General features: G+C 33.3%; 1 protein-coding gene across 2 annotated transcripts in view; it reads left to right on the plus strand.

The window, feature by feature from the left end:
* Positions 1 to 24,683, plus strand: part of EIF3E (eukaryotic translation initiation factor 3 subunit E) — a 37,811-nt gene that overhangs the window by 8,359 nt on the left and 4,769 nt on the right. For both annotated transcript variants that reach the window (XM_037502738.1, XM_054692028.1), the window contains exons 5-10: positions 166 to 270; positions 5,079 to 5,204; positions 5,798 to 5,922; positions 15,079 to 15,205; positions 16,061 to 16,162; positions 17,579 to 17,688. In XM_037502738.1, coding sequence (XP_037358635.1) covers positions 166 to 270; positions 5,079 to 5,204; positions 5,798 to 5,922; positions 15,079 to 15,205; positions 16,061 to 16,162; positions 17,579 to 17,688 — 695 coding nt within the window. The remainder of the gene's footprint in view (positions 1 to 165; positions 271 to 5,078; positions 5,205 to 5,797; positions 5,923 to 15,078; positions 15,206 to 16,060; positions 16,163 to 17,578; positions 17,689 to 24,683) is intronic.

The following is a 24,683-nucleotide window of genomic DNA, read 5'->3' on the forward strand; positions in this document are numbered from 1 at the left end:
TTAATTTTAAGGGTCATGGGCCTTCTGATTTTGGTATTTATTTTTGGTAACAACTTTCAGAAATTTTGAAATAATTGACCTTCGAAGGTATTTAAAGGGTAAATTAATTATATTTTAAAACTGTCAACATTAAAACTTAGAATTAAGGTTTATTTATTTTTCCAGTTCAGGCAGGAATATTTAGATACACTCTACAGATATGCAAAATTCCAATATGAATGTGGAAATTACTCTGGAGCAGCAGAATATCTTTACTTCTTTAGAGTGTTGGTAAGTGGTTTTTCTTTGTTCTCTCTTTTATAGAATTCTCTGGTTCTTCAAAACATTTCTATGGATTTGGGTCTGTACATTAAGTTTTTAATAGCCATTGACAAAGAGAGGAAAAAAAAATAACTTTCACTTACAGAAACCAAATAGAAATAGGAAACCTTATATCAGGACTTCAAAATTAGGAATGAGATCTAACTTGTTTTTGGGATCTCCAGAAATTGTAAATATACAACTGTATGATATTAGCGTTAGCAGAATTCTATCGTTAATGAACATAGTATGATTTTTCCATTTACTGTTGTCCTCAACTATTAGACTATAAGGCTAAGTGGGCTTTTGTTTGTTTTTTATTTCTTTTTTTAAGATTTATTTTATTTATTTATGCATACAAGAGCTGGGATGTAGGCCAGAGGTGAGGGGGGCGGGGTTTGAGAGGATTTACCAGAGACAGAGTGGGGAGCAGAAGAGTCAGATCTACTGAAATACATTGCTGAGGGGAGTAGCTGAAGAGGTAGGAGAGGGTTAGCTCCTTGGCTGGAGATTGAACTCTGTGCTCTGTGCTGCAGTGGTTGCCCATAGCTTCATAGTCCTGAGACTTAACTCCTTGCACCACCAGGGAGGCCGTTTGTTTTGAATTTATGTATGGTGGAGGTGAGTTTAAATGGTAATCAGAGCAAATTCCTAACCATGAAATATCTGTTACCTTCATTTGTCTACTTAACAAGTTCCTAGATTTAGTGCTTTTGTTAGATAAGGAAGAGCATTGCATGAAGCTAAAGAGAAATCACAAAACTATCAAATTGAGAGATTTCTTTCTCACTTACCCTTCTGTTTAGGTGATTGTATTAATTAATGCATTCTAGAGTTATTAAAATGCCTTGTTTTTTAACTTGCCTGTCCTTTGAAAAATTATAATCTGTTACTCATTTTGGGTTAGTAAGCAAGTATCTAAAGTCTCTGATTTCTCTAGTTAATCCTAGAAGTTGGGAAATGACCTCTTAAGACAGGGACTTTTTGTCTTCCAACCTTGGAAGAATCTGCTTCATTTGTCTCTATTTTCTGGTGTTTTTACTTTTTTCTCCTACTTCCATATGTCGTAAAAAAAAGACACTGCTACTCTCTTAGGTTGTTTTTTAGAAATTTTTCTTTTGGGGGGGGAAGCTAAGAATTACTAATTCAGGTAATTTCTACATTGAAAAACAACACTTAAATTTTTTTTTTTTTTAAACTGTCATCCTTCAAAGACAGAAAAATTTTCAGTTTATTTCCAGGCTTGATTTGAAATTTTTTTTCTCTTTCTCCCATTTGTAAATGAATTCTTAATTTGCAGATTAACTGTGGTTAGCTTTCAAGTGCATTGTAAGTAATCAGTGATGCTAAACTTGTAGTGCCTTATCAAAATTCCATCAGTTTTACTTTGAATATTATGAAGGATTTAGGAGGACAAAAGTTGATTACTTTGGGAATGTAAACAGCTTAAACCAGGATTGTAAAACCAGAAGCCTGATATGATTACAGGTAAATGAAAAGACTTGGTTATTCATATCATTTGGTAATGCTGGGAGTGAATTTTGAGAATGAAGATTTAGTGTCATGTTAGAGTTCTAGCACAGTAAATTTATTGTTGCTGGTCAGTGAGTGAATGTGCCATTTTGCTAAGACATGGAAACTTAAGGTAACTGTTGGAAATCCAGATATTGAAACTCTTCTAGCATATCCACCCTTGAAAGCAGGTTGGTATGAAGCGCCAACTGTAATGACATGGATTTGAGCCAGAGTAGTATATGCATGAACCTTTTGGGGATTAAAAAAACTTGCTGCACTGCTACAAAAAGCTTTTATCCTAACACAAATAACACATATTGGTTATAATAGCATCATTATGTTTATGCAGTGTGGTTTTATAATTAGCCTGAAAATTTCTACAAGCAATTGGTGTATATTTAAAAGTTTGAGGAGTTTTGTGTTTACTTTTTTAAGTATGAAGATCCAAGTTCCCTATCAAGAAAATTTGGGTTAGTTTTAAGTTTTGTATTGCCAAACAACTCTTGCGCTGGAACCCAAATGACATTTGATTGAGTGATTGAATACTCTGATTTGAACACAAAATTAATGTTTATATTATATTAAAAGCAGTCAAAGTATAGTGATTGAATAGGGCTTAGAATTTATCTGCAGTTCATTTTAAAGTTTTTGTCCCATCTTGTGCCACAAAATATTTGAGATATGTAGGAACTGACTACTTCCTGTTGACTTTTTGATAAAGACTACTGACAAAGCTTTTTAAAAGAGTAGATTATTTTACTTCTCTTGATTTAGGCAGACACTAACCGAAGATCTTTGTATTTGAAATCTTGTTAAAAGCAAAGTAAAAAAATCTATTTTGGATTTGTGATGAATAATACAAATATTTTGTTTAGTATTTTTTACAATAACCTTTTTTCATTTCTCAATTCTTTCCTTGTGGTTGGTTTTGTTTTAAACCTATGGTTACGGAAACATAAGCTATGAAAGAACCATTGTAACTATGATCTGAGATTAGAATTTGACTCTCCGGGTGACCTATTGTAGGTCAGTGTTGTATAAATTAAGCTGTGTGACCCTAGAATCTACCTTTATTTTATAAAGACTTTTGACTCAAGGGTTGTTTAGGTATGCCCTATTTGGTTGTGGAATAACTTTGATTCTTGCTTTAAGAAACCTCTTAATTTGAAATGAAACAATGGAACATACTTGGTAGGGGTTTTTTAATGTATTTCTTTTAAAAGTTATTAATACTATTAACTATGTTAAAATTGACCCTCGTGTGTCCTTTATCCTGTATCCAAAATATAACTCCTGTCATCATCCAGCACCTTTTTGAAATAAAAGTGATTTTAGGATGGTAGGGCTCTTGGCTATCATTTTTATGGCATTATTTTTTATCTTTCCACTCAATTTAAAATTCATTTACTATGAAGTACTTGTCATTGGACTTAAAGGTACTTTTCCTTGACACTCAAGACAGCTTGAACAATGACTTTTGGAAGTGTTAGTATCTTCACCAGTTTTCAACCTCATGTAGCCTGTTTGATAGTGTTAGTATAAAAGATGTCTGTTTCATATTGATTCTCAGGTACACAGTTTATCACATTTTAACATCTGAAATTAGGATGTCTTGAATTGGTTGTGACTTTGGTTTTGTAAACATAAAATAATAGTATGTCTGAAAGTTGACTACATCTTAGGTTTGACAGACCATTTTAATACTCAGTTTTCTTTACACAGATCAAACATTTTATCCTCTGTAATTTGAACAATGATTTCTTGCATTTTTATTAATCAGTTTTTATATATCAATAAATTTTTACATATTAATATACCTGGGCAACCACAATCAAATCAAGATAAAGAATATTTCTTGTGCCCCTTTGCAGTCATTTCCCACCCCTAGTCTATCCATTAATTTGTTTTTTTTCTCTATTGATTAGTTGTTATCTCTTCTAGAATTTCATACCAAAACACATGATAATGTAAGCTTAATTTGTAAGCAAGTTTTTGAGATTCTTTAATGTTTCTGTATGTATACAAAGTTTGGTTCTTTTTACTGCTCAGTAGTATTCCACTAACAATATACTACAGTTTGTTTATCCATCTTTTAATGGAAATTGGATTACTTATAGTTTTTGTCTATAACAAGTAACATTGTCATGGATATTCATGTACAAATTTTTTGTGGGCATATTTTGTAATAATAATAAGAACCATTTCTTTCATAGTTATGTTTCAAAATCTGATTTACAAATTTAGTCTCTGTTGTTGCCTGTTCTTGGAGTTGCTGAATGTTACTTATTTTAGTTAATTAACTGCCATCAAAGGAAAAATCCAGTATAGCAGATTCTAAATTAAGGTATATTTCAGGATCCTTCTAGTTCAGACAACTTATATTTCTCTTATGTCATCATTTCTGTTCTCATTATCATTCTGATAATAATTTAGATTTACTTGTTTTTGTTACTGTCAATATCTCAGACCTGATAGGTGTTGGGTTTGTGAACTTATTCCAGAACCAAGAAGTAGGGGCTGTCCTCATTCCTCTACTTTTGTTGGTTAAGACTGCAGTCTAAGTTTTATAGCTTTCATAATTAGAAGAGTAATTTTGGGTAAATTACTTTCCATGCATCAATTCTTTTTTTTAATACAGGGTTCAAAATATTATTTACCTTGTAGGATTTTTGTTAAGATTATCTGCAAAAAAGAACTTTTATTTAGTATATATTTTTTTCATGATTATTGCTTTAACTGGTAGACCTGTTTTATTTTCTCTCCATTAGTCCTTATGCTTGTGTCACAATTAAGAATTTTTTTTTGTTCTGGAAGTCATTTCTCTTAGATTATAAATGAGACTTGTGAATTTTGATTTTTCTACATCTTCACCTCTGATTTTAGCAGCAAATTTCTTCTGACTCTAACGTGATTTCTGACTTAAATGTGACTACCTAAAATTTGATTAGTTGTATATAAATTATCTAAAATGGGTTATACTAAAATGCTGGTGCTGTCTCCTAGTTTTAAATTACTAACCCTTTATTTTCTGATTCAAAGTGACTTTCAAAGACTTGAGTATATTTCTCAAATTAAGTTAAATCGAATCTGTTTGAATTAGTTTAACAAGTGTGATCCAGTAAGAGCTTAGATAACTGATGTTTTGGGTAGAGAGCTATAGGTCTTTTAGAAGGCTAGATGGATATGTAGAGAGTATAAAGTGCACATTATCTCATTTCCCTCCAGGGTATTCAGAATATAATTAATTATGATTGCTTAAACAGGTTTCAGCAATGGACAAAAATGCTTTGAGTTCACTTTGGGGAAAACTGGCCTCTGAAATCTTAATGCAGAATTGGGATGCAGCCATGGAAGACCTTACACGATTGAAAGAGACCATAGATAATAATGTGAGTTACATTTTTTCAGGGTGATTTTCTAAAATTTCTGTATATTCATTTCTTCTGCTAAGGTAATCACTGTATACCTTTTGTTCACCTGACATAAAAATCACAGTGGATTAGTGGGGTGAATACATTTCACAGTTTCTCCTTGAAGAAAATTGCCAACCTCCTTTTGACATTTAAAGAAGTGAAGTCTATATTCATTTCTGTTACTGCTACTGTATCTTTTTTCTGTACTCATGAAAATGACATAATGTTGTTAGTGCTATCTATCATTCAAAGTCTTATGTAGATGACAGTTTTCATCTACAATTAATGCCCCTAAAATAATTTAATAAAGTTTCAGAACTTGCTTTTAAAATGTTTTTCTGAAATGGCCTAGTGGAGATTATTAAATCAGTCTTTGAGAACGATATAATAATTTAGAATGTCAAGGATCATGCAGATAATAAGGATCTAGGAGATTGTACTTCAGTCTTCATAACCCAAGTATGTTTTAGGAGTTTGGGGGTTTTAACTAAAATTCTAAGATAAAACAATTATCCTGCTTCTTTCTCAAATATTAATATTTCCTGTGCATATCTTATTTAACCCTTTAGTCTGTGAGTTCTCCACTCCAGTCTCTTCAGCAGCGAACATGGCTCATTCACTGGTCTCTGTTCGTTTTCTTCAACCACCCCAAAGGGCGCGATAACATTATTGATCTCTTCCTTTATCAGCCACAGTAAGTTACTTCACTGTATAATTTTAACTTTAATTATATGAAATTGTATAAATTTTTTAAAAAGGTGTGCTCTATTATTTGAATTTGTGTTACCCATTTTCCTCTCTCTTAATGTGACAGATTTTTAATTGAAAAAAACTTACAGGTAACCCTGAAGTTAATTATTTGAAGAAATGTTTTCTAAAGTCTTTAAAGTGTTATTTATATGTTATCTGTGTGTCTACAGCTTGGGCCTCATACAGAATTACAGGCCTTACCCTAAAATAATTAAATCAGTCTGCATTTTTAACAAAATAATCGTGTGTACCTGAAAGCATTAGAATTAAGACTTTAGGCCATATTGTTTGGAAGGAGAGAGAGTGCGTGTGTGTGTGTGTGTGTGTGTCTGTCTATCTGTCTGTCTTCTATGTCCACCCCAGAATTCCTTTAATATCAGCTTTGCTTCATCATCCAGCATTGGGTGGTAAGAAATTTACTGCTGCATGAATTACAGTATTCTATTAGCGAAAAATAATTTTTAAAAATTTATTTTTCCAGTTGAAATCAAGTGTCTCTGAATCTTCTGCCTTTATTTTTATTTCTTTGGAAAGAACAACAAAACTGCTTTATGAAAACACTTCAGCTATTTGAAGATAATTTTTCAAGCTTTATTTCAAGCATTATATCTCTAGTTTTAGCAAGTAATATGTCTTTTCGTATTTTCAGTATTTTGGTTTCTATCCTTAGATAATTGCCAGTTTATTCATGTATCTTAAAATCTGCTCTTCAAAATTGAAATCTTATTCTACGATTATTATCTAAGTTTTATAGATTATAGTGGCATTATCAGAGATAAGTCTACCTGGCATTAAGTAAAATAAAACACTATATATGATCTTTGTTTATATCACAGCATTAAATTTTAAATGTAAATGACAAAAAAATAAAATTTTATGATTTATATAACATTGGAGTTTTCTTTTTTTAGTAGACATATATAACACTCAAGTATGCCTTCACAGACACATTTACTAATGTGTATGTAACAGCATCATTTTTCCTGAACTGTTGTTCCTTCATAAAGAAATCCTATTTGAGGAATTTACTATTAAAATTGTATATACACATTTTTTAAAAGTATATACATATATGTGTACATTTTATGTTTGCTGAATGCTGTGGTAAAGTTATATATGTCTTAATCCATATATTGAATTAAACTTAAAAAGCTAGAGAAAGAGATTTATTTTAAAGTTCCTGTAAGGGGTGGTATTACTTTGTTCTGGTCTTTTGGCATAGAACTTTATTTGGCAGTAATATCCTAAGGGTAGATTTGTGAAGAACAAAGCTAACCAACTTCAAAAAGACTGATATGTAAAACCAAAATTTCATCAGTAATTTATGAGAAGTGTAAATGCTAAGAAGAGCAAGCACATGAAATACTTGGCCAAATTGTTCTGATCCAGAAGTCTTAGTACATAAGAAGCCATATAATAAACAGAATGAATCAATCTATTTTGATTTGAAATCAAAATAGAAAGTGAATTTCATATGACTAGTATTTTTATTTTTATCATTAGTAACACATTTGCAATGAGAACTATATGAAGAGTTACAAGTTATTTTTATCTATATATTTAATGTCCAGTGTTTGGTAGGAACTATGTAGTTAGCAAATTTTTATTCCTCTCCCCTCCCTCCTCTCTGAAAGAATTGTGAAGATCGAGTAAGATAGTATTTATGGATGTGCTTTATTTAACTATGTAAAAATAGGTATTTTTCCAATAGGAGGGATTTTCTATGGTCAGTATTTTTTTTAATTGAACTTTTGGTCTTCAGATAATTATAGATTTTTACGTAATTGTAGAAATAAAGAGGTCTGTGTACTTTTTATCCAATTTTCCCCAAATATAACATCTTACAAAACCGTAATACAGCATCACTGTCAGAATATCAACATTGATATAGACAAAGTATAGAACATTTTTTATCACCACCATGATCTCTTATGTTGCTCTTTATAGCTTTAAGTGGATCTTTTGCCCACACTAAATTTTATGACACCATGCATGGCTTTTGGGAAATATCTGGTACAGCGAGTTATACTGGTATTACAAATATGTTCATGGGCCTCCCTGGTGGTGCAGGGGGTAAGACACAACCTATGAAGCTGTCCTCAGCCTCTGTAGCATGAGTTCGATCCCCAGCTGGCCAGGGAGCAACCCACAAGGCGCAGCAGACCTCTCCTGACTCGCCCACTGCTCCTCTTAGCAGTGTACCTAGGTCAATCTGCCTGTTCTGTTCCCTACTCTGTCTCTGGTGAATCCTTCCAGCCCCCACACCTCTTGCCTGTATCTCAGCTCTTGTATGCACAAATAAATAAATCTTTTAAAAAAAAAAAAAAAGTTCATGTTATACAGTAGCCAAAAGATCACATTCATATTGCTACTTAAACCTAGTAAGCCTCAGTGTTAGAAAATAGTAACGCTCTCTATTATGGCAGATGCAAATTTCCCCAAAATCTCCCCTTTCTTTGAAAGCTTTAATTTTATTCATTTGTCTTAATGAAAGATAGATTCACTTTATTTCCTAGAAAATGTCTGTTAAATACCATGTCTGAACAGCTTTGGTTTGTCATTCTTCAAAGTAAAAATGTGTGAGAAAAAGCAGCTACTTCACTTTACAACTCAATTATTCATGTGTTCTTTCTTAAGACAACTATGATACTGAAGTATACAGCATAAGAACTTTGCACATACTTCCCATTCAGCCATCAGGATATTAAAATGATTAGTATGCATGGGTTAGGTTTTTTAAGTTAATAATTTGTATTACCTAATCAAGAATCTAGTCAAAAATGGCTTTTTCCCTTTCTTTAACTGCTAGAGTGTCATGAAAGATACATGACTAGTAGTGATTGCCCACTACCTTGGTAAGTGCAAAGGTGTCAGATTATTGTTTTACCACTCAAAGATTTTTACTGACTTTGACAAGTGGTGACTCATCACCATAAATCAGCTTTCAAGCATTTTAATCTTACTTGTAAGAACCTTTTTGTTTATAAAATTGTTTTATAATGTTAATTTTTTTTTCATTTTAGAACTATTTTGCCTATTAGCAAAATATGGAAAACTCTATACTATTAAAATTTTTATTTACCGAAATACTGTGTTTATTAGAGTCAGGTTACCATAATTTTATTTTGCTTGATTCTAAGTTATTTCTCATGGGTTTGACAGATCATTGTTTCAGCCATTTTCTTGAATCACATATTCTTAATTGCATTTGTATGTCTACTATCAGCCTGCTTTTTTTTTTTTTTCCAGTTGTCCCAGGTAGATAGTAAAATTTTTTTTTTAAGATTTATTTATTTATGCATACAAGAGCTGGGGTACAGATCAGAGATGTGGTGGGGGGTAAGAGGATTCACCAGAGACAGAGTGGGGAACAGAACAGACAGATTGACCAAAGTACACTGCTGAGGGCAGCAGTGGGCGAGTCAGGAGAGGTCTGCTGAGCCATGTGGGCTGCTCCCTGGTGGGCTGCTTCATAGTGCGGTGCTTAACCCCTTGTGCCACCAAGGAAGCCCAGATAGTAGAAATTAATGGAGAAAGTGCTATATTCTTTCTGTTTTTAATTTCCACAACAGCACATTAATATAAGCCTATAGTTTGCTTAGATTGTGAATTTCAATTTTTTTTTTTAATGTAAGAATACTTTGGGGATAATTTATACTTTTGTCCTTGAAATGCAAGTTTAGATGCCACTGTAGGTTAGAATCTCTTACATCATATATATTACCATTTTTTCTGAATCTAAGATGGAGATAATTTACACATTTGGAAAATGTTGAACTTTTAAATGTAACGTAAGGTATAAGATAAAGTGTCAGATGTAAGATAAATCAGTGTTCTTAGGCTTTTAGAGAAGAGACTTTGCACCAAATGTAGATGCTGTTAGGTAAAAGAATACATTTGTAATGCAATGCAAGAATCAAAGTTCAGCTAGCAAAAGATTATTTTGTGTATTTTCTAAATAAAAGTAACCTAAATAGTCTAAGAAAACTTCTAGTCAACTATATAGTGCACATACTGTCCTGACTGGCCCTTCTGCCTTTATTTTTCTGCATTTTCTAATTGTTCCTGATAAAGCTTTCATACAAATGTATTGCCTGCATTAGCTCAGGATGACCCCTAAAAGATCATGTAAAAATGTCCTCATCTAAAGGTCAGCAACTGAAAAACTGTCTTCTAAAGTTCTAAAAGTCTTGCCTTTTTTTTAGCTTGTCCTCTCTGAAATGTCTTTTTCTTCCTTCCTATCCATTTTTTAAGTTCCAGCTCAATCTACTTCCTTCTGAAGTTCTGTATATTATGTTCACTGTAATGTATCATAATTATTTAATTCTTTTATAATTGCCTTATCTTTCCAACCAGATTGTAAGCATATTTGAAGGTTGGGTTTTTGTTTATATTCTTGTAACTTTCTGCACATACTAGGTATTTAAATATTTTTTTATTTGACGGCATATTTTGCCTAATCCTTTGATTACTAAGTGTTTGAATTGCAATGAGGAAACACTAGTAAAACTTTCATGAAATTTTATAATTGGAACAGGATTATGGTAGAGTGAAAAAAATGAAGTAATCCATTTTAATTTACCTCAATAAATTTCACTTCAGAATACAATAAATACTGAAGCTCCTATTTAAAAGAAATATAATTAGTAAAGAGATTTCCACATAGTACAGCTTCTGTTCTCACATAGTTTACAGTCCAAACAAATAATACAAGAAATAACTTTACATGTTCAACTAAATGTAGTAGCTGTATTGTACATAGAAAACATATTGTAGTCTGACAGCTGCCAGAGAGACCTGGAGAAGTTAGAACAGTCCAGTGAAGATGAAAATTGATGTCTGACCTTTACAATTTGATAGACAGAAGTGATGATATGGGCCCTCCCTGGTGGCGCAGCGGTTGAGTGTTGGGTTGCAAAGCTGCCCACAGCCTCTGCAGCGCAGGTTCCATCAGGGTCCCAGATGGCACGCAGACCTCTCCTGCCGCCTGCTGCTCCCCTCAGCAGTGTACTTCGTCAGTCTGCCTGCTCTGCTCTCCCCTCTGGCTCTGAATTCTCTCACCCTCCCGCACTTCTGACTGTACCCAGTGCTTGTATGAATAAATAAATAAATCTTAAATAAATAAATAAATCTTTTTTTGAAAAAAAAAAAAGTGATGATATGCAAGAGAAAAAAGAGCACAGTGGATATATATAGGCTGCTAACTACGTCTATGGTTTTAGCTTATGTTTGAACTATATATATGTATGTGTGCGTGTGTGTATGTGATAAGTGATCCTACAAGACAGTGAACTAAGATAACTTCACAAGAATCATCTTTAATCCCCCCATACCCATCTGTATGAATATATACACACATAGATAACACCTTAGAAGTTTAGGTGTCCTTGGAATGTTTGGGAAACTGGAGCACTGAAATGCTGTATACCAGGGTCTGTGAACAATGGCCCATCACCTTTTTTTCTTACAGCTTACCATTTAAGAATACCTGTATTTGTCTGACTGCTTTTCAGCTGTAACAGTAGAATAGTTGTGACAGAGATCATATATTGTTGTCTCACAATGCTTATTTGGTACACAAGGAATTGCAAGGGTGCTGTGGATATAGCTGGACAATGTTTTAAGTGTTCTGTGTATCACCATATGGTATTATTTTGCTTTTCCTTTTGTTTGCTTTTTGTTTTGTCCCCATAGCAAAACAAGAAAAGTTGACTTCAAATGTATTTTTAAGGCACAGGGTAATGGGGGTTATTATTTTGTATCAAATTAGAAACAAAATATTGAACTGATACTGTAGGCAAACTAAAAATACAGTATATACACGTGTTACCTTTCTGTAAACCCCTTAATACAAGTTTTCTCACTGATAGCAAAGCACCTATCAGGAAAAATAGAAAATGTACAACGCAATATCTCAGCTAAATTTCCTTATGAAAAGGAAATGTCCACCAAATTGTTTCTAAGTAGCTCTTTTGTTAGCCAGGTAAGTAAAGCCATTTACCAATAATGATTCTGTTAAATCATGTTCATTTAGCAGCTGAGGAAATATGAACAGAGAAAATAAACTGTTTAAAAACGATGAGCCTTTTGGTGGCCTCACTGGTGGCACAAGGGGTTAAGCACTGCACTATGAAGCAATCTACAGCCTCTGCAGCATGAGTTCAATCCACAGCCGACCAGGGAGCAACCCACATGGCGCAGCAGACCTCTCTTATCTCACCCACTGCTCCCCTCAGCAGTGTATTTCAGTTAGTCTGCCTGTTCTGTTCCCCACTCTGTCTCTGGTGAATCCTCTCACCCCCCGCATCTCTGGCCTGTACCCCAGCTCTTGAATGCATAAATAAATAAATCTTTTAAAAAAATGAAATAAAAAACGATGAGCCTTTTGATTACTCAGAGTTGGAGATTTCTCAGAACAATAACAGTTAATTTTAAAAACAAGGTATATGATTTTTAGTGATTTTCCCTGACTCTTGATGAGTCATTAGATGCCACCACCATAGCTTAGTTATTTATATGAATAGTAAAGATGGGTTTGAAGTGACTGAAATATACATATCTGTGAGTAATCCCTACGGAACAATGACAGGTGAAAATATTTTCAAAGTTGAGACTATCTTGGCTTTCCCTACTAAATATTAGCATTTGAAAAGTTTAGCAGTATCAAAATTTTCTTATAACTTTTTTTGAGTTTGGGGGCTAAATTAAAATTTTTCTGAATGAGAAAAATTGCCCTGAACCACTACTGTCAAAGACAGAGTGGCTATGAAACTTACCCTTTGCTGTGGACTTGATAATGTTTCTTAATTCATCCTAGAATTACAAAGGAAAATAGTGCTTATGTGCAAAACTTATACTGCCATAGTAATTTTGATGACAGTAACATAGTGTGAGTCATAAGTAATGTCTAACTGCTTTATACATATCTGTTCTGTCAAAAGTTATAACAAGGGAAACATTCCCTTATAAATTTGCAACAGGTCATTTTTCAAACTTGGATTATAGTTCTAAGGAAATGTCCATATATCACAGTTCATTTAGCGTGCAGTTGAATTGGGAGGAATTTATCAGCAACGTAATGATATGCAAAAGCAATATCAGAAAATAATAGAATTCTATAAATTCCTTTCAAGCGATGAATATAAGTTAAAATCATATACCTGTCAACTGTATTAGTATTTGGTAGTGCCTGTGGGCATGAAAAACATTTTCAAAGATTAATTAACATTGCCATCTAATAATAAAAAATCATTAACTTTGCAAATCACCAAAATATGTATTATATTTGCAACTTGCCTCTTAGCCTGCAAAATTTAAAATATTTGCTGGCACTTCAAAAATTTTGCTAATCGCTGCTATATGCAGAGATGATTTCCCATGGAAGTCATCCTTCGATAAAAATAACACAGATAGATGTGATGCAATGATAAAAAGTTAGGATGAATAGAAAGAAATATGTTTAACATATGTAATACATTTACAGAGCTTATTTCTGTATAATTCTGGATAAATTTATCAGTGAGTTCCATAAATGGCAACTAAAATTACTTCAAAACTGATGTTAAGAAAAACATTTATACTCTTGTACTTATACACAACGTAGCAAGAGAGTATTGAGGCAGTTGTTGTGAACAAGTATTGAAATTTAAAATTTCATGCCTGGAACAGGTTTAATTTTTCAGATTATGAAACTTTCTGCTAATGTTTTTACGTGTCTTATTTTGAAAGAAATTGTTTTATTCTTGAGTAATTGTTATACAACTGCTTTGTCTAGAGGGAATTCAAGGTGTATATTATTATGTGTCAGGTTATTTTAGATGCTGGGGTCTTCCAAAGAGTTCAGAAATTTTATGGGGAATCTACAGATGTTAAACTACGATGATTTATTAATGTAATCCAGAAAATTTAAAAGGTATCTGAGCTGGGCATTACAGGATAGCTAGAATTTAGGTTTTCAGAGGTATATGTTTGGGAAAATAGTCCATGTGGAATGAGTTTTAAGAAGTAAGGAAAGCAGGGCCTTCCCTGGTGGTGCAGGCGGTTGAGCGCCGCGCTCTGAAGCTGTCTGCAGCCTCTGCAGCGCCTGTTCAATCCCTGCCGGCCGGCGAGGGTCCCACATGGCGCAACAGACCTCTCCTGTCTCACCTGCTGCTTCCCTCAGCAGTGTATTTTGTCATTCCGCCTGTTCTGTTCCCTGCTCTGTCTCTGGTGAATCCTGTCACCCTCCCGTGCATCTGGCCTGTACCCCGGTTCTTGTATAAATAAATAAATAAATCTTTAAAAAAAAAGATGCTTATTTAAAAAAAAAAAAGAAGTAAGGAAAGCAGGAATGCAGTCACTGGTACAGTGTGCTTTAGGTTAGATCTAAGAGAAATGTTGACAAGTATTTCTAAGCTTCTTGTTTAGTGCCTAGAACTTAGAGATGCTCATTTAGCACTTATTAGATATAAAATGGGGAGGCTTTTTTTGTTTTGTTTAGGAAATTGTGTAGTGTAAATACAGGAAAAACACCTAATGACACAGGGTGGCCATTCATTAAGAAATAGCAAAATTTGCTGAGTATTAACCAAAGGCCTGTTGACATTTGTCTGGCATCTATTCCTTCCTTTTTAATTCCCAATACTACCAATTAAAGAAGGCCTACAGTTTCCTTCTCCCTGTTATTTCCAGTTTTTTATATCCTCAATTCTTTAATTTTTGTTACCTGAATTCACAGTTTTCTGATTATGATGACTGATTTGCACATATTTGTATTTCATATATTTGTTTTAACAGGTGAATGTCTGAAAGTCATAGCTTAGAGGCTTGGAACAGACTGACAGCATGTATAGGGCTTTCCAAAATCCTTTTACTTAACGACAGTAATAGGATTTTTGACTTCATAAGTGGATCTCCCATCTCATTCCTAATTGGGAAATACCAGCTGGCTTTCTCATCATTTAGATTTCTAAAATTGGATTATCTTTGTTTCCTTGAAAAGTTGGCTGTATGTTTGCGGCTTTATGCCACTTTAACATAAAGTCTAGTGGGCTGTTGTATTTACAGGTCTAGAAATAAAATTGGGTAGGTTATTAATATTTAAAAAAATTTTTTTTCCTAGATACCTGAATGCAATTCAGACAATGTGTCCTCATATTCTCCGCTATTTGACTACAGCAGTCATAACAAACAAAGATGTCCGAAAACGCCGGCAGGTGCTAAAAGATCTTGTCAAAGTTATTCAACAGGTGAAAGCTAAAATCTGCATTCATTTTCAAAACATACCAAAATTTGGGACTAACCTCTTTTTCTAAAATAAGACTGGAAGTTCTTCAGGTTAAAACGTTTTTAAAACAGAAGGAACGTTTACATGAAGTTCAGAGGAGAAAAGCTCGCCAAATGGTCATTTTCATCTTTAAGTCTGAAATATGCTTATATTAGCAGTGGTATGAATGATTCCTGCTGTCTGCTAGGTGCATAATTAACATATGTTGTGTATTAGTGTTGCTTTTGTTGTAAAGAGTGAAGGAGTGAAGTCTGGACTATTAGAAGATCACTACCTACATTATTCCAAAAGGATAACCTTTACTAGTGCGCAGCAGCCCCCAATTTGTACAAAAACTGGGTGTTCTTTTGGTTTTTGTTTTAACTTTAAAAACTATTGCAGTTACCTTTATATACTGCCCATTTCTCAGGGTTATCACCTACTGACTGATATTTTAGTGAGTTTCTCAGCAATAACTGTTTGAAAGAGAACTTAATATTTTGTCTAATAATAAATACAAAGATTTCACTCAGAGTGTGCCCTTATGTTAGGGAAAGTTCTTCATTGTTTTTTGACTAAGAAAGACTTAACAGTAAAGGAATTTGAAAGCTTTTAAATGATTATAGGGTTTGAATTTAGAAATTTTGTCTGGAAGTTACTATAAACTTGTGACATGATTTGAAATCAGGATTCAAGCAATTGCTTTGAGAAGATGACTTAAGTAATTTACTGTAAGTTATTGGTAACTTAGGAGAGAAAACAGAATTGAATATTCTAGGAGCAACCTATTATACAGTGTGGAATCAGATCCAACTTAACCTTTAAATTAATTTTACAGGAATCCTACACATACAAAGATCCAATTACAGAGTTTGTTGAATGCTTATATGTTAACTTTGATTTTGATGGGGCTCAGAAAAAGCTGAGGGAATGTGAATCAGTAAGTATAAAATTTTATCTGTAAATTAGTAATAGTCCAAAATTTTGCAATATTGTAAGAGTTAACTTTGCAGTATTTTTGATGAAAGTAATTATATCAGAAATGTTTATGAAACTTGAAATGGCAGTTATATAAAATGTGCTGTGGTAAATAGATTTTTAATGTTTTTGCCTTTTGTATCCCTTTTGTTAAAACTGGGATATTGTAAATTCATATACTCATAATGCCATGTCTTATCCTGAGTTAATAAACATATGAAATGTTTCATGTGAGGAGTTAGTTTTACAGAATTGCATGTTATAACTGTGATTCTCAGTTTACTTCTTAAGTGAGCAGCCTATCGCTAGAATTTTTCACTTGATTATATTTAAATAGTTGCTACAAACCAAGCAATCCCAAACTGTGAATTAAGTTAATTTGCAAGTTTTAAGAAATTAAAGTAAGACCTTAACTGTTAGATGCATGTGCCAAATTGATGTTAGTAGTTGTGGATTTCATTTTTTTAACTCAAATGTTACTACAAAAATGAGCAAAGTGTTTGAAGAACTAAGATTTATTCCTGGGGCCTCCCTGGTGGCACAAGGGGTTAAGACTCAGCACTATGAAGCTATTCACAACCACTGCAGCATGAGTTCCATCCCCAGTGAGAGAGGTGACCCACATGGCATAGCAGATCTCTCCTGTCTTGCCCACTGCTCCCCTCAGCAGTGTATTTCAGTAGATCCGACAGTTCTGCTCCCCACTCTGCCTCTGATGAATCCTCTCACCCCCGACATCTCTGGCCTGCATCCCAGCTCTTGTATGCATAAATAATTAAAAAAAAAATCTTAGTCCTTTAAGAAAAGAAAATTACCATGCAAATATACCTTCAGAAGTGATTCATGAACATTGGACAAAATACAAAATTATCCAGCGTGATAATTTGTGTACAGAGTAATGTGTGACACTATTAAATATATGTATATATCGGTTATTCTTAAGTATTGATGGGTAATTGGTTTTGCTAAAGTTAAAATAGTGTATTCTCTTCTAGTTATGATACTATCTGTGGAATAGGAGCTAACTCCTTAGATTTTTTTCCCTTGTAGATTTCCAAATCTACTTTCACAAAAATATGTATATATTTAGTCCATTTATGGTTTCTAAGTAGATGGAAAAGAGATGTTATCTACAGAGCACTTACGTGAATAATGGACAGGACAAAGCTAGTTGTCACAAAGTTGGGGTTTTTTTGGCATTCATTTGCTTCTTTTAATTGTTAGAGACTTGAACACTGCTATAGAAAGGGCTGTGGTGTAAAACTAGTGATACTAGAGGAGGGAATTGTAGTGAATTAATAAAGCAGAAAATTAGTTAAATTTTTAAAATTGCTTGTCAGTGCCATTAATTATTATTTTTTATATTTTATACACATAGGTGCTTGTAAATGACTTCTTCTTAGTGGCTTGTCTTGAGGATTTCATTGAAAATGCCCGTCTCTTCATATTTGAGACATTTTGTCGCATCCACCAGTGTATCAGCATTAAGTAAGAACATCCTGGTTTGATACTTATTTTCTACTTTTAAATTTTTGGAAATTTCCATTTATTATAAAGTTATGTTTAATAGAATTCTAGTTCATTACATTTTTGCTTTATTTCCCTTTGCTTTAGAAGACAATAAATAACCTATATTGATTTATTAAAAATCCTGTTTTTGTTTGAATTATGAATGCTACAGACTTAGACATGTCTTCTTTACAGGTATAGCTTCTTAGAGAAATAGTTTCCATGTGTGGTACAGCATGTTTGCTTGAAAATGGTAGCTTTGTGTCAGTATATGGTTATCAGTTAGTTACCTTTTTAAAGAGTTCTGTTAAATCTTAGTATAGAGAGAAAAGAAGAGTAACTAGTTCTAGAATGATTTTCAGCAGAAGTTCAAATAAGGAGTTAGTCCTTAGTAAATCGGAAATTCTGTTGAAAGACCACATTTGGTAATCATTTCATTTAATTGAGTTTATTTTATTTAATTATATATTTGAATTCTCTTATACTAAATGCCTATGACATCCTAAAATGTTGAAACATGGAAAAATTATGGTGAATTTCAGTTGAAATTTTCTCTGTTGTGTGAGAAAATTATTGGGAAAAAATTGTGAAACTTCATAACCTATTAGAAACTAATATTACATATTAGAATTTGAAAAATAGCTAGTGCCCTTTGGCCACAGATGAAGTCAAACAGTAAATGCTCCATAAATGTTTAAAAACTTACTACTTTAATGTTTCCCTCTTAGGAATTGTGTGTAGACTAGTTTTTCTTCAGTGCCATTTGTTTTTGTTAAGGCATCCATACTTGCTTGCCTAATTTTAGTGGATTGTCATTGAAGTGGTTATTCTGAGTTAAAAGTATATTATGACCATGGGGCTTTTCCTATGGGAATAAAGCCTTGACTTCAATTTAGTACTTCGCTATAGCTAGCAGACTTAAATTTTAAAAGTTTGATTCTTATTAAAAATACATGGATATTCCTAACAAGTCATTAGTTGTGAAATAAAGAGAAAAGTGTATCTTATGTGGGACTCTGGTAGACAATAGATAACTGAATTTTTGCATTGTTTTATTTCTAATTTAAGGTTTGTAATTATGCTGATTATGGAATTTTCTCCATTTCTTGTTAGAATCTGGTCATTCAGGTGTTTATTTTCTTTGTCCAAAACTTACTTAATTATCCTGGTTATGAACCATTTGAAAGCAAACTCCTTTTTATGTCTTTAGCATCTACTATATTGACTTTGTAGTACTGAAGATACTAATTTTGTAGGTACCAAATTTTCTTCAGAATCATAGCCAATAATTGCCATATGTGACTCTGAGCATTTTGGTTTCAAGTTTTGCAGCCATGGTTATTAAATCTTGTATGTTGTGTGTGCACACTTATTTTCAGGTACTCAAAAATTTCAAATACTGAGTTGAGTACAGTTCAGTAAAAATTTCTAAGATGAATAAACTTTTTTTGTCTTTTTACTGACGAATTTGTATTTTTGTCCGTAATAATGCTTTTTCACTTGGGTATTTGCTTCTGAGGTACCATGAGTAAGATTTTTTCCAGGTCTAGCACTTTCTCTTTATTAACTCTGAGAACCTGTATTCATCATTTTGCTTCTTAGGATTCAGTTTATTATTGTTCATAGTAAACTAGATAAATCAAATGTGTGTCATGTAGATCTGTGTGTCTGCATGCAAGAAATGTGCAGTTCAAAGAAAGTAATATAGTTGGACTGCTTCTATAAACTTTCATTTGACATTGTCACTACCAAAGAATTTTTGAAACATTTCTATCAGTGTAGTGGGGTTTTTTTTGTAGTTTTTGACAATCTAGGCAAAGCATTTTTAGGCAAATTCCAATGGCTTTCTAAAGTTCAGGAATCTTTTCTCTCTCCCACTGATAGTATTTCCTTTTTACTTGAGTTGTTTAAACTTTTCGCTCTGTAAAGAATGTTTTGCTTAGATGACTTGAATGCATAGATTAATGCATTTTCTTCAAATATTAGGGAAGGATTTCAGAGCTGGAAGAAATCCAACATCACAGTTATTGTATCACTGACAATAGTACTTTACAGTAGAATTTTCTGTAGTGATGGAAACATTTTATGTATACATTATTCAGTGTGGTAACCAATAGCCATATGTGATTTTTTGAGCTCTTTAAAGGCGGTCTGGTTTCAAGTTCTAGAACCATGGATTTAAAATCTTGTGTGTGCATACATGTACATTGTTTTCAAATTGAATATTATACATATATGCAGTATGTACTATATATGGATATTTATAAATGTATATATGCTATCTTTAAGAAAATCAAGTGCTATGTGTATATGTATAGATCAAATCAGAGCCCCCCTCACCTGTTCAGTGTCTATGTCTGTTCAGCTTCCATCCTGACTACTAAGGCATCTCTATGACAGGACCCTGTGACTTATGGAAACAGTTTTATAAAACACTTAATTCAGTACTCTTTTTTTTTTTTTTTTTTTTTTTTTTGGTAGCTGGAAAACTTACGGTTTGGAGATGTTAAGCTGCTTAGGTATTATTTCATGACAGAGTCTGAGCTAACAGGTCTCTTAATGAATATTGTGACTTATTAAAAATTCATTTTCATTGTGAACAATTTAGAAATCAGACTTGGACTAATTTTTAGAAATTAGTCTTGGACTAATTAATCTGTTAGTTGAACTAGAGGATAAAGATGGAAACCTTATTTTTTCAGTGTTTAATTCTGTCTCATGATCTCTAGAGTTTTGGTTCGTAGTAAAAATAGAGATCCCCAGAAGCGCTCCCAAACTTTCTGGATCAAATTTTCCAAGTGTGTATGCTAAGATGTGTAGTAGGGCTAATATGCTGTACTTTGAGGTGGTTATTCCCTAAAATATCTGGGATTGAGAACAACTGCATCAAGTTGTCATTTTCTTAGATGTGTAATAGAGCCTGCTAAAATAATGGTGTGAAAAATCAGTGATTCTGTATCTTTAGTTTATAATGAATTGAGAAGTTATAGAGCTGAGCAAGAAAGTGCAGTGTCAGGTGAAAGAATACTCACAGTGAGCTCACAAGCTGTAAGTTCAGTGATGGAGTATTAAGCTTCATATTTTTAAAACTGCTTTAATGGGTTAGAAGTATGGCTGAAAATAGTAAGTACTCAAGTTGGGCTTTTATAAATAGAGCCAACATCTTAATACAGACTCCAAGGACTTAGAATCTATGAGAATGACCACCAGAACTAGTGTTTATCTTTAAACAGTACGTAGGAAAAAAATCATTGTCCTCTAATCTAGAGATTTTTAAACCTATCTATATAGAGAGATACCTGGAGAACATAAAAACAACAAAAGAAAATCTTGAAAATAGTCTTTAATCTTTTCAGACCTTCTGAATCAGGGATCAAAACTTGAGCATCTGGGCTTACAACTTTCCCAGGTGATTCTTTTACAGTGTGCTTCTTGGGTTATTGCTGTAAATTAGTGATTCGTAATTCTAACTGTGCAGTAGAAGTGACGGAAAGCTTTTTCTTTTTTTTTTTAATAAATTTTATTTTTATATTCCCCATACAATTGCAACCCCCTTATTTTGACCCCAATCCCTCCCCCCCCCCCCCCCCCCCCCCCCCCCCATAGAGTGTCTCTGGTTCATAGTTGTTTGTTGATACTTATTTTCACTTTCTTATAGTTATTCATTTTCCTGGTCCCTTATTTAAGTTTTCTAGATTCCTGCTATGAGTGAGACCATCCGGTATTTTTCTTTTTCTTTCTGGTTTATTTCGCTGAGCATGATCCCTTCCAGCGCCATCCATGTTGCTTCAAATTGCATGTGTTTATTTTTTTGAATGCTGAGTAATATTCCATGGTGTATATATACCACATCTTCTTGATCCAGTCATCTATTTTTGGACATTTGAGTTGTTTCCAAAGCTTAGCTATTGTAAACAGTGCTGCTATAAACATAGGGGTGCAGGTGCTCTTTGGAATTGATGTTTCTGTGTCCTTTGGGTAAATACCTAGGAGTGGAATTGCTGGATCATATGGAAGCTCTATGTTTAGTAGGTCCAGAAATCTCCACACAGCTCTCCATAGTGGTTGGACCAGTTTGCACTCCCACCAACAGTGCAGAAGAGTTCCTTTTTCTGCACATCCTTGCCAACATTTGTTGTTGCTAGTTTTTTTAATATGTGCCATTCTCACTGGTGTAAGATGGTATCTCATGGTAGTTTTGATTTGCATTTCCCTGATGACAAGTGATGTTGAACATTTCTTCATATGCCTGTTGGCCATTTGCATTTCCTCTTCAGAGAAGTTTCTTTTTAGCTCTTCTGCCCATTTTTTGACAGGAATATTTTCTTTGTCGTTGTTGAGTCTCATCAGCTCTTTGCAGATTTTTGTGATCAGTCCTTTAGTGTTGTGTACAAAAATGTTCTCCCAGTCGGTGGGGTTTCTCTTTGTTTTTGTTATTGTCTCTTTTGCTGTGCAGAAGCTCTTTAATTTGATGTAGTCCCAGCTGTTTATCTTTGCCTTCACTATCACTGCTTTGGGTGATGTGTCTGTAAAGATGTCTTTGATGTGCATATCCCGTAGTGTTTCGCCTATATTTCCTTCTATGTATTTTATGGTTTCAGTTCTTATGTCTAGTTCTTTAATCCATTTTGAGTTGATTTTTGTGTATGGTGTGAGGTAGTGGTCAAGCTTCATTCTTTTGCATGTAGCGACCCAGTTTTCCCAGCACCATTTATTGAACAAACTTTCTTTGCTCCAATGCATATTCTTTGCTCCTTTGCCAAAGATTAGTTGACCATAAATCTTTGGGTTTATTTCTGGATTTTCTATTCGATTCCATTGGTCTGTGTGTCTGTTCTTGTTCCAATACCATGCAGTTTTGATGATTATGGCTTTGTAGTATAGTTTGAAGTCTGGGAGTGTGATGCCTCCATTCCCATCTTTTTTTTTTTTTTTTTTTTTTTTTTTTTTTCAGGAGAGCTTTGGCTATTCAGGGTTTTTGGTAATCCCATATGAATTTCATCATTAATTGTTCTATTTCTTTGAAGAATGACATTGAAATTTTGATTGGAATAGCATTGAATCTGTATATTGCTTTTGGTAGGATGGCCATTTTAATAATGTTTATGACGGAAAGCTTTTTAAAAAAATAATAATGGATAACCAATCCTAACCCTAAATAACTAAAACAATGTCTTGGGGAATATCTCAGCATCGTTATTTTTTAAAACTCCTTTAAAGTTGTTCTGATGGAAAACCTTTTTTAATTACCTTTTTTATTTTGAGATGATTTTTGATTCCCATGCAGTTTTAACAGAATACTGATCCTTTGTGTGCTTTACATTTTCTACCAATAGTAACATCTTGCAAACCGTAGTAAAATACCATAAGTCGAATACTGATAGTCAGATACAAAACATTTCTGTCACCACAAGGATCGCTCATGTTGTTCTTTTATAACCATTCCCAGTTCTCTTTAATTCCTGGCAACCATTCGTCTATTCTCCAGTTCTATATTTTGCATTTCAAGAATGTGCAAAAACTTTTTTTTTCCTTAAGTGAATATGCTATTTTTCATGATTGTGGTATAATTAATAGCCGTGTTGTTAGTGCAGCTATTCTAGAAAGCATTACAAATGTAAATGAGTGCCTCTTCTGGCCAGTTACTGGGTAGAAATTAAGGAATACACCCCCCCACCCCAAAAAACTAAAAATCCAGAGAAAGAGACATAATAAATAAATAAATATGATTTATAATGGGTGTTCTGAAGGAAAATTCAGTGTGAAATTGAAGTTTCAGTGAACCCCAGTAACTCTAAATGGAGTATCTTTAAGCCCCAATGGAGAATCTTTTTATTATAAACCAATTATAACAAATGTTCAGTTTCATTCACTTATACTGGCTTATCTCTGCCTTTAATTAGTCTAAAGGTATTTAATATTTGATATTTTGACGGTGGGGGAAGGATTTTTCCCTGGCCTCCTTTCTTTTCCCTATTGGAGACATTTCAAATGCAAAATAGAAATGTATTATAAAACCCATGGTTGTTTATTAAACAACTCTTTACATTTCTGATTTGGAACATTCTCTTGATAGGTTTCTTAACTAAATGACTTATAAGCACATATGATAGTCATATCTTTATAAAAATGCATATTAAGAATGTTTTTATCAGTTTATATACAGCCCTATAGATTTGTAGGATAAGTTTCGAATCTGCTTACCATGAAGTATGCAACATCTGTCAAAAGAGATTACTGTGGTGGGATTTAATTTAGTATAGCTGAGTAGTATATCAGATATGGTGTGTGCCTGAAATTTAAAGGCTGCTCAAGAATAATTCTTGCATCAGTTTTCAATTGTAGATAAAAACAAAGCATGAAGTAATATTTTGAATGTGTATGATAAACATGTTGGAGCATACGTTAGCATAATTTCTCTATTTGGGGGTTAGTTTTGGCTTTTTACAGAAGAAGGTATTTGGCAACTACTCTTGTATTTCTTTAAGTTATGAAGTCATTCTACTTTATTTTGTGAAGTAATATTTTAGATTTTAACATTAACGTTCTTATTACCACATAGCAATCTATAATTATATGCCCTGATGATAGAAATAATAGGTACATTTCTAAATGGAGAAAAAATAGTTTCAAAAGCTGATATCATACACAGCATTTTATTTGTTAGATATGAAGTAATATTTTCTTCTTTTGACTACCAGGATCTCACTGAATTTTTCAATTCAGTGAGAATTTTTATTTATCACAAAATATGTCTCAATTTTACCCTATTTCTTCCTAATCTTAGTTAAAAACACAGTTTACATTTGTTCTTTAGTGTATGGGCAGGAATAGACACCGTGCGGGTTTTCTAGGATCCAACAGACTGGGTAAAGGAGGAGTCAGAGTCCTCAGTGGGTTTTGCAGGTCTTTTATTGGGATTTACCAGGTACACAGCAGGCATGGCTGCTGGGGGGCCGGGAGGCTGGCAGGCC

Source organism: Talpa occidentalis, unplaced genomic scaffold (assembly GCF_014898055.3).
Source record: "Talpa occidentalis isolate TD23 unplaced genomic scaffold, MPIMG_talOcc4v2.1, whole genome shotgun sequence".
Lineage (NCBI taxonomy): Eukaryota > Metazoa > Chordata > Mammalia > Eulipotyphla > Talpidae > Talpa > Talpa occidentalis.